This window comes from Alexandromys fortis, unplaced genomic scaffold, assembly GCF_014885135.2.
Source record: "Alexandromys fortis isolate MF-2015 unplaced genomic scaffold, M_Fortis_MF-2015_v1.1 scaffold_2_1_26212458, whole genome shotgun sequence".
Lineage (NCBI taxonomy): Eukaryota > Metazoa > Chordata > Mammalia > Rodentia > Cricetidae > Alexandromys > Alexandromys fortis.
Genome location: NW_026067930.1, coordinates 4,232,435 through 4,243,274, shown reverse-complemented (window position 1 = coordinate 4,243,274; position 10,840 = coordinate 4,232,435). Strand labels below are relative to the sequence as shown.

The 10,840-nt window shown below is 49.3% G+C and overlaps 1 protein-coding gene across 1 annotated transcript in view; it reads right to left on the bottom strand.

The window, feature by feature from the left end:
• Window positions 1–4,255: 4,255 nt before the first annotated feature.
• Kcnk9 (potassium two pore domain channel subfamily K member 9) overlaps window positions 4,256–10,840 on the bottom strand; it is a 37,468-nt gene continuing 30,883 nt past the window's right edge. Inside the window, exon 2 of the mRNA XM_050144867.1 lies at window positions 4,256–10,215. Within this exon, the coding sequence (XP_050000824.1) occupies window positions 9,335–10,215 (881 nt within the window). The 3' untranslated portion in view covers window positions 4,256–9,334. The remainder of the gene's footprint in view (window positions 10,216–10,840) is intronic.

The following is a 10,840-nucleotide window of genomic DNA, read 5'->3' as shown; positions in this document are numbered from 1 at the left end:
CTCCCTCTCCCTCTCCCTCTCCCTCTCTCTCTCTCTCTCTCTCTCTCTCTCTCTCTCTCTCTCTCATACACACACACACACACACACACACACACACGATTGCATGAGGGGCCACATCCCCATGTCTCCACCTTCTCACCCCATGGCCCCATACTCCCAGGAACCCTATGAGTACATGCCAGTTATTTTGACAGAGACACATTTGACACTAATTCAAGCTTCATGTCTATACCCAGCAACACAAATGACAGGCGTTTTTGCTTTTTGCTCTTGGGCTGGTTCTGTTTGGCTGTCGTGAGGTACACAGATACACACTGGGCTAAGGTTAAAACAGTACAGCTAGCCATAGGCTAGAAAGTCTTCTTCCCATGTTCATCAACTGTGTAGTAAAAACTCAGTTCATTGTCTGTCTTTGACATCCTCCGTTCCTCATCTTCTGTGTGTAATTGTAAACCTTTCTATCAAGGTATGGGAAAGTAACAAAGGATCCCAAACTTCTCCCCAGGGTACCAATCTAACTTCTTTGCAAATTTTGCCCAGCATGATTCGCAGGGTCTGCCCCCAGCACAGTGACTGTCTGGTGGAGGTTTCTGATAAGGCAGAAGACGGGCTAAGATGACCTCAGAGGGGCCTTCCCAACCCAGAACCAGCTGTCAAAATGCTATTTGTGGCCTGAATAAACAAATGCATAATTAGCCCTTTTCTGGAATATGTTCTTCTCGGAGGAGCCATCAAATTACAGAGAAATCTTGTTAATTGTGGGTTCTGCTTCACTGGGTTTTCACTCATCGCATTTTCCCCACTTCCTTTGATTTTTATTTTTCTACCCAACTTCTAAAGTTCCAGTTTGAAAAAAATAAAAACAAAAACAATTGTCAAAGCATGCTCTCCCTCCTCTGCTCCCTAAACCTGCAGCAGGAGCTCACACTTCATGGAAGCATGTGCCCCACTGAGCTCACAGCCTCAAGGGGTCAAGGAGGGCCTTGTCCACCTCACTCTCTAAAGTGACTCTCAATGTAACACAGCTGCTCCACCTGATCTGTGAGTGACAGTGGGACCAGTAGGTGCACATCAGCCACCACTGCACAGCAATGTCCCCACAGCTGCCATTCACATCTGGAACTGTACCGTCCTCCCTAGGTAGAGAAAGGTAAGGACCCTTTAGGAGAAGGAGGGCTTTGGTTGACTGTCGGTTGGCCTACCCCCAGCCATGCCATTGTTCAAGGGAGTTAAAGGAGAGCTCACTGGATGGACGGATGGACGATAAACTTAGGGCAGGCCAGTTCTTTAGTGAAAAGTCCATAACAAGAGATGGTAACTGGGCCCATTCTTGGGAATCTAGACCCATCTTGAAAGAACTTGACCTACTCTCTCTTACCTCTTCCACCAAAATACCAGCAAAGAGCTAGGGTGCAATGAATTTTATCTCCTTTGCTCCAGTGTGTATCCAAGAGACACCCACTTCTGGCTCAGCAATTCCATCTTCCGTAAAGGAGGATGAGAAATGACTTGCCAAGGCCCTGTGACCCAATTGTTATATAAGGAAGGAAGGGAAGTCAGGGCTGGTTCTCAGGGAAATGTCCCAGGGGTCCCCTCCAAGCTGTCCAGCAAGCTGCAAAAGGCAAACCAACACTTATTTCAAGGCCAAAACTATGCATGCCTGGAGTTTACAAGATCCTTCTCAGCCCACCTCACACTCCAAATCGAGCATGCTCTCTGGATACCAAGTCTCACCAGAACTGGACTGGAGCTTCCAAAGTGGTCAGGACCCAAGAACAAAATGGGAAACTATAAAGCCAAGTGTACCAAATAACTCAATCTTCTTTCTCTTCTCCCACCTCTCTCCGGACCATAAGTTTTATCCCCAACAGGGCTCTTCATGTTGGCTGTCACCTTGCGGAAAGTACAGTGAGAGGCAGAGCAAGCCCACCCCCTCCTACTGTCTGCCTTTGTGTTTCCACACAATTTCAGACGAGGTACCCTTCGGGGTCAGATTTTCAGCCCTGTGTTCTTAGAAGGTCAGTTACGCCAGCATCTGCAGGGTGAGGCTCTACCCTGCATCCTTCCAGAACCATCCTTGGCTGGGCTGGGACGACAGGATTGAGCAATTTTCATGCTCAAAGTCATTCTCAGGTCTACCGCTTAGGAAGGGTCATGCGACAGTGTCACCAGCGTTATTGGAGGGGTCCCGCAGAAGCCCTTTGTCCTGTGCAGGTGGCAGCCATTTTCTGCCATGGGCATGGACCTGCTGGCTACCCTTCATGCCAGAGAACTCAATACCGTTGGTCCCCGGTGTGTCCTCTAGGGTCCATTGGTACGGAGACGCTGCCTGAAGACAATGTCTACAAGGTTAATAATGACACAATTACAGGCTTCAACAGCACATGGTTCCTGTCTTAGCATTCGTTACTAACTCAGGAAAAGGAGGGACATTCCTAGCACCAGGTGTGTGTGTGTGTGTGTGTGTGTGTGTGTGTGTGTGTATAATATATATATTCCTGGAAGCTTCTCCCCTCCATTAGGAATCCATGCAAAGCCTCCGCCCCAGGGTGAAACCCACCCATGTGGTTTCCTCAGAAGTAACACCCCCTCCCTCCTTTTTCTAAGTTGTGCCCTTGTGTGATTTTTCTGCGTTTGAGGCCTCCACTCCACCCCACCCACACACTTGAGTCCCAGCCCTTCAGGGTCCGGTCTTGCAGCTCTTCTGAGCCTTATCAGTAGCCTGCTGTAAAGAAGAGCTCTGGCTGCCCTCTTGCCCAACACCCACACCCCCTCCCGGTGCAGAGCACAGGTGCACAACAGGGCGCGACTTTCCTCTGTATGGTGCTGTACCAGAATGGGTCTTGAGCTACAGTTACAGTTTGGGCCCCCACAACAACCCGTTGCCCTGAAGGGAGGCGAGCTGGGCCAAGGGTACATACTTCCCTGAGAGCAAGGCAGGTGCTCAGTAAACATTCACAGGTATTGTAGTCCTCACAAGCACCCTGTGCAGCGGGAACTGCGCAGATCTCCAGCGTGAGAGTGTGAAAACTGAGACATGGACGCAGAGGGGTTAAATCCACCACCCACCTGTGAATGGCAGAGCTTGGTCCCAGGTGTGTAAAATGCCAGCCCCAAGCAGCTTTTGCCACCCCACGCTGCTCTAGGAGTGGAAGAGGGAACAAAAAGAAGGGTGTTCTTGCCTCTCTTCCAGGGCACCGGAGGTCCAGGATCTTGGGTCATTGTGTATGATCTCCCCAAGCAAATGACAGGGCTCCACCTGACCCCCTTGTGATGATCCCATCACCAGCCCCACCTACCACAGGGAGATATATCCCTGCACGCTTCTCCAATCTGAGATGTACCCACCCTCCAACACCCAGGTGCTTTGCTCTGAGGATTTCCTGGGCCCATGCTAATGGCACACTCAGCCCCTCCAGGCACATGCACTTGAATACCGAACAAAGCAATGCAAACCAGGATTTGTGTTTTCAAAGATTTGCATTGGAATATCCCAAGACTACAGCAGTCAGATAACTTGTGTTTGGGCCTGCTTTATTCTGGGACCTTCCTCCCCCTCTGTGAGCGCTTTCGGACTCTCCACTCCTAAGGCTGACGCATACAAAATTTGCTTTTTAGTGTGTTCACCCATGAGAAGCAAACACAGAGGAACACAGAGAAGGGACATTGTTAAATCCACAGGGGAGCAAAACAGGCAGGAAGGACTTTGAAGGGAGGACCAATATGGTCCATCTCTACCTTCTTGCTGCTGAGCAACAGGGAGACCCTCCCAAGAGGGCAAGCAAAGGTCGCACAGCCATAGCAGGTACATCTCGTGGGTCAGAAGGGAAAAGACTAGGCTCTAGAACATGCCAGAGCAAACATCTCAAAGACAGAGATAGCAAATGTAGCCCTTGACGGCCAGGGCAGTGACATGACAGTAAGTCATCCTTCTATGGTATCGAATGAGGAGAGAGTGCAGTGGTCATCACCACTCGTGAGGTTGCTGCTAGGTGCCAAGGTGGCCCAACAGGTTTGCAGGCAAGGAACCCTACAAGGACCATGTCTCCGTGCCTTCTGTCTAGGTATAGCTGGGCCATTCCCACAGGTCTTTAAGGGAAAGGGTGCTGACACTCGGCCCTCATGGAAGAGGTCCCCAGGAGAGGTGAGAAATCCGAAGCCTGCTTGGGCTTTACAGTGAGAGCCAGCATCCATGGACGCCTCTCCTGAAGATGCAGTTAGGTCCCCTAACAGAGGAAAACAATATTTAATGTGACTTATTTATTCACAACAAAAGCAGTAACCACAAAGGTCCCCAGAGAGACAAACAGGAAATGCATAAATCAGGGCCAAACAACATCAACTACATCATTTTCTTGTCAACAGTTCCTCAACCTGAGGGAACAAGCAGACGACAGCAGATCAGACGAGCATTCTATAAGACTAGGGACCTGGGGGCCTCAAAAATATCGATTATCAAGAGACACAAACACAGAGAGGGAGGTGCCCTCAATTGGGGGGCTAGGAAACAACAAGACAAGCGAGTGGGGGGGTGATCTTGGATGGCATCTTAGATAGACAGACAAGCTCAATAGGACATTTTGGGGGCACTTGGAAGTCTTTATACAGAGTGTATTATTATAGTAGATGTTTTTATGCTAAGTTTCTTAGGTGTGACAACGGCGAAAAGAGAGTGCACTTTTCGCAGGAGATATACAATGTTATCTTTGGCTGCACTGCCTAAAAGCTGTAGACATCATGACACCTTATCTTCCAACCATCTCGGTGCTGAGGTGGGGGTACTGAGGCTGGGGTTGTGGGTGAGAGGTATAGGAAAACCCAGGGTGCTGTTCTCTCTTATCAACTTTTCTGTCACCTTGGATATTTGTTTCAAAGTTGGTGTCAGGGGAATCATAATCATAGACTTCTGTTTTCCTGCAGCAGCAACCTCTACCAGCATGTGGTCAAGATGGGACCACAGAAAGTCAATACAAGCCCCCTACTGTAGAGAACCCATAATGCATTACACCGTGGTCCACACAATGACCAATGCTCTATGCCAACACTTGTGTTTCTTTGCCTTCCCAGCTCTCTATCTCCTGCCATGATTTTGGCTGGGCTTTTTGATCACTCAGTCTTCAAATGTGAGCAGCTCATCCAAGCCCAAAGGTCCTTTTGTGGGTCAAGCTTATCTTCTGCTAAGGGTCCCGAGATCACCACAATCACTGTACCATCATGTTATAGAGAAGGCTAAGGGGGCTCAAGGAGTGAGCCAACTGGAGACCAGTGAGGCAAGACAGAAGGACCATTCCCTGCCCTACCACCCTTTCCTCACCCAGGATGCCTCCTGGGTCCTGAAAAGACCTCAACTCTGGAGGAAAATACAGCTCAGATGGTGTGAAGATCATAACCACTTTCAGAACTAAGCCACAGTTAACAGACTCTGGCAAGCTTGGAGCTGGGAGAATGGACACATTCTAGCATATGCCTCAGTTCTCATACCACTCATACACTCTCACTGAGTCTCTACCTAGGGCACATCATTGTAGAAAGAACATGTGGAAGCAAGGCTGGGAGCTTCCATGCTGGGTGATCATTCTCTGATCTCTTTCTCTCCGAGCGCACAGACAAGGGAGATCTCCAAGGAGCCCTGGTCTCTCTCTAGATTCCAGATGGAATAGATTGGCACTGGGACTCAAGGGCCACACAGCTTTTATATCGAGATGAAATAGATAAAAATGACCTATCTCAGCTTATCCACTTACTCTCCAGATGTCTTCTCCATCAGGTGCACCCGTCTACTATGGCCATGCTGAATACTAGTGCTCCTGTCAATCAACCACCCAACCATGGCTCTCACAGCCTTCCAAAGCGAGTGATAGATTGCATTTGGAGCATGCAATTTCTGATCTTGGAGGCTGCTCCCTTGGCCTCCACTGGAGTGGGGCAGCCATAAAGCACAGAGCTGGTTCCAGTTTGGGACCTAACGAGAATCTCAAAACCTAAAGAGTGAGGTTCAACAGGCTGATGGGTGAGACAGCACTTTCTTCCTGGAATGGGTACCTTTAAGGGTCAAAATGGGATGGATACTAGAAATCAGCGAGCCTTGAGCTCTGGGTTACTCCATAGCTTTGTCTACCTCTTCCTGTCCTGAATGAAGTAAAGATGGAGATCACTTAGTGAAGAGTTCAAGTGAGTCAGATATCTTATTAAGTGTGTACAAGGCAAGCTGGCTTCCAGGAACTGGGCAGCAAGTCAGCCTTCAAGCTCCTGAAGCTGAATTCCTTATGCAAACCACCTGGCATGAGGTCATCTTTCTTGCTGTTGAAGGGGTTTGGTTAAAGGGAGGAAACAGTACAACAATCACTTGGCTGAAATAAGATGCCAAGTGTGTGAGAGAGGGAGAGAGGCCTTGGCCAGAGATACAACCCAGCCCAGTAACAGGGGATCTTTGGAATACTGTGCAAAACAGCAGCAAAGCAGCCAGGACAAGAGCAAAAGGAAGCATGAAGACCTACGTTCTGACACATGACCTTAGATATGTTGACCCTCCGGAACCTCAGTCTTCTCTTCTGAAAAGGAAGGAGTCAGTGGAGCTCCCCCTCTTGGAGGTCCTCCGCCTCTTCTGGTGGGCTCTTCATGGGAGTGACCCATTCCCCTCTTGTAAAGAGGAAAGTCCTTCAGAACTTGACTTCTCCCTGCCCTCACCCCATGAGAGCACATCACTGGATGTGCCCACAGAACAGTCTCATCAGGTCCCATGCTAAGAACCAAATGGGTCCTTGGAGAAGATCCACTCACAGGGAGATAGGCCAAGTTTCATTACCTCCCTCCACACTCTTATTGGAAGAGACAGCTTGGTACCCTTTCTTCCAAAGATGAACTGGCAATAAAGCCAAAAACATGGTGGGGGAGCATGTTACAAGAACAAATTTTCTCTACAAGTCTTTACCTTCCAGAAAGTGAGGAGGGGTCAGCTCTATGGGAATGTGGAAAGTGGTGTCAGTATTTCTCTAGGAAGAGGGGGTCTCCCTGTCATTAAATCTTTGCCACAAAATGGTCACTATGTGACCACTTTGCACAAATACATAAGTGGGAAACCAGCTCTGAAGACAGGTTGAGCCTATGTCCCTCTGACTTGACTCCTGGGCCTCACAACTGGCCCTATGGAGACACAGAGCAGGGTCCCTCCTCCACTGGAGGGCTGAGTCAGGGCACACTGGTGTCAGGAAGTCCACCTTATGGACCTTCTGGGGTAGGGAATGAGAGTAGATCCTTGGTTTTCTCAGTGCCCCAGCACCATATACAGAGGTGATTACACATACCTCCCCCCCCCCCCCGTTTGAGGGCAAATCTTACAACAGTTTCCAGGGGATTCCTACTTGTGTTCCAGGAAGCCTCCTCGGAGCATAAAGTACTCTGCATAGAGGCCTTGGGGCTGTCACCCCTGGGACCCAAAAGAGCCAACAATCACAGAGCAAAAACATTCAAGAGGGCTTGTTTCTATTCTCTCTTGAGCCCTGCACAGGGCATTCCATATTACAAAATCTCAAGCAAGTGAACTGATAAAGACCTTGAAGTCTATGTATGTCAACTTTGGCCAAGAGAGTCTAAGGTTCACAGACTCCTCTTGAAGGTCCCGTGTCCTAGTATCATTAAATGCATGCATCGACTTTCCAGAGGAGTCTTGGATGCTCCTGGTTTCAGCCCAATGGCACACATGCTTGGAACTGGTGGCATTTGGATGCTGTGTCCTTTAAGGAATCTTGAAGACCAGTAAGTGCGTTCCTTGTGCATGCGTAGTGTAGCCAAAGCCCATTTCCATCCAAAAGCCAGGAACTTCCAGTGTACAAATGAGGAGAGGGAGAATGGGTGAATGGGTGACTTTTAGAGATGACAGGTTTGGCAATGAGAGAAACTGGAGTCCTCAGTGAGTGCGAAGGCTGAGCTGCCCTCGGACCCCTGTGGTTGAAAGGGCCTACATACGACGTGCCATATTCTCTAGCCTAAACTGTCCCCTAAGGGGTCATCCTTTATTGAGAGTGGGGAAGAGTTTCTCCACTACCTAGACAAAAGCATCCCCTGAGATTGACAATTTCCCAGTAGGCCAAGATATAGCCCCTAAACTCTTCCTGAGACCAATGTGAACGTGCCCCTATTCACAGATAAAATGCATTTAGAGACTCTTTCCTGAAATATCTAAATATCTATCTATATTTAAACAAGGAATGCCCTGTCACTTTCTGATAAGGAAAAGAAACCACGTTATCATTCTGATACTCATTCTCATCCAAGCATTCCAGAACTATCCACGCAGGTAGAGGCTTCGGAGTCGTCATCGTCATAGTCATCATCGTGAGAAAGAGGGAAATAATGAAATAGCTACTCTCGGGTCCCAACAGTTCTCCTGTCTACGCTGACAACTCCAGCTGCAGGGGAAACTGTTGGAACTTTGAGATGCCGAAACTAAGTGTCTTGAGTTAGGTGGACACTGGCGGCTTCTGACTACCCTTTGCAACGCTTGCTTTCTTGTGTCAGTGATGCACACCAGTTCCACACAGTGCGTGCTTCTTAAGATTTAATTTTTAAACTGGAGAGCTAACCTGACCGCTTGTGGTCCTGCCCACCTGCACCCTGATGAGTAACGGATGAGATTCAGATGCTAGCCATTTGAAGCTATGGCCATGGGTCCAAAGTGCTTTTCTGGGATGTGCTCAATTTGGCAAGGTGATCAACCTCGCAAGGTTTAGTTTGTTTGGAAGCAGCAGCCTCGAGGAGACCGTTAAGGGAAGTGTATGAGTGAGGAGGGAAGTGAACACCTGATACTTCCACCTTGTCGCACAACACACCTACACACAGAAGCACACACACACACTCATTTTGCACACGCGTACATACAGGCCACCCAGTCCTCGGGGAAGAAGAGAGGAGTTAGGTGTGGGAGACATGACTACAGGTAGGCAGTCAAAGGCTTTGGGCTGGGCATCCTCTCAGCTCTGTCTTGGTGCTCTTGTTCTCACACCTGTCCTAGGAAAGCCACCCTGGGTAGAGGAGGCAGGGTGGGGAGGAATGTAAGGCATAACTCTGCTGGGGGAGAAAGGAAGGAATCCATGCCTCGTGGGCAGGAGCAAGTTTTAGAGAGGACTGGGCCTCTATTTTCCCTTTGGACAGCTCTGGCTGGAAAGGTGGGGAAGAAATGAAACCAGGAAAGGACACGGAAGAAAGGAATGATGATGACCGTAATCACAAAAAGAGAGAGAATAATAGTAAACAAACAAGGAGGGAAAGAGGAGTTGGGCCAATGGAACTTACATCAGCATGACAAATGTCTCTTCTGTCTACTTCCCTCCCACACTTAGATGGACTTGCGTCGGAGGGCCAGCCTGTGGTTCTCCCCGCAGGTGTGAATCCCATGAGGGATGGGGCCGAATGGGGTCCGGAAAAAGCTGTTCTTCAGTGTGTTTGGGGATATCTCTTGAACCCTGCAGGAAATGGAGTGGACAGTAGCCCGGACGCGCCTGCTACCCACACCGGCAGCAGCGGCTGCAGCGGCAGCGGCAACAGCAACATCATCAGGAATGTCGTCATCACCATCGTCCTGGGCAAGAGCCCCACGCGGGAAACAAAGATAGCACAGGGTTCTGCCGTATCTTTTCAGGAAGTTCCGGGGTTGGTACCTATGGCGGACGTCTGGCACATGGATGATCACGCTGTTGGGGTTTCCAGCAATGATCTGCGCAACTTCACTCTCCAGCAGCTCCTCATCGGTATTCATGGTCAGGAATCGCAGGACCACGAGATTGAGGAAGGCACCGATGACGGTCAGTCCCACCAGGATATACATGAAGCTGAAGGCCACGTAGAATGGCTTCCTCTGCAGGGCACCTTTGGACTGCAGGGCCACAAAGTCTCCGAAGCCTATAGTAGTCAGTGTTATGAAGCAGTAGTAGTAGGCATGGAAGAAGCTCCAGTCCTCGCACTGGGAGAAGGCAGCTGCCCCAAGGCACAGGGTGCCCATGCAGGAGAAGAATCCAACGGTCACCATGTTTTCCATGGAAACATCAGTGTTACACATGCCACAACACTTCTTGATACGCTTCAGCAGGCAGCGCACGAAGGTGTTCATGCGCTCACCCAGACTCTGGAACATGACTAGCGTCAGAGGGATGCCCAACACAGCATAGAACATACAGAAGGCCTTGCCAGCATCGGTGCCAGGTGCAGCATGTCCGTATCCTACGGGAAGGAAAAGAGGAGTGAGAACGGTAGTCAGGAAAGGTTCTGTGAGGTCCGGGAGAAAGATGGAAATTGTCAAGCAAGATTGGAGCACAGAAAGACAAAGGACCAGTTCACAAGCCCCATGAGCCCTGCAGTAGAAGGGATGGGGTGGGGGACGTCAACACAAAGGGCTTCAGCATACAGATGAAGTACCTCTAATCTCAACGTGTAAAATCAAAAAAATCCGACAAAACCCAAAACTTTTCATTTTGTTTTGTGGCAGTGTTTCAGGCAGTCTAAGCTAACCTCGGACTCAATATGTACCTGAGGTTGGCCCTGAACTCCTGATTCTCCTACCTCTACCCTCCTAATGCCAGAATTGCAGGCATGTGCTGTCAAGGCTTTTGGAGGATCAGCACGAGGCCACGAGTAGAAGATTCCACGCATCGAAACTTTGTGCTCAACCTAGAAATCGCCTTATTAGCTGCTTGCATTTGCGCTGGAGTTGCTGCCCTAAAACAGCTCATTATAATGATACAGATATCCCCAAATCTGAGAAGATCCCAAACCCCAAGCACAAAAATGGGTGGCAGCATTTTGGATATGGAATGCCTATTAGCCTTAATTACATTACCACCTAGGA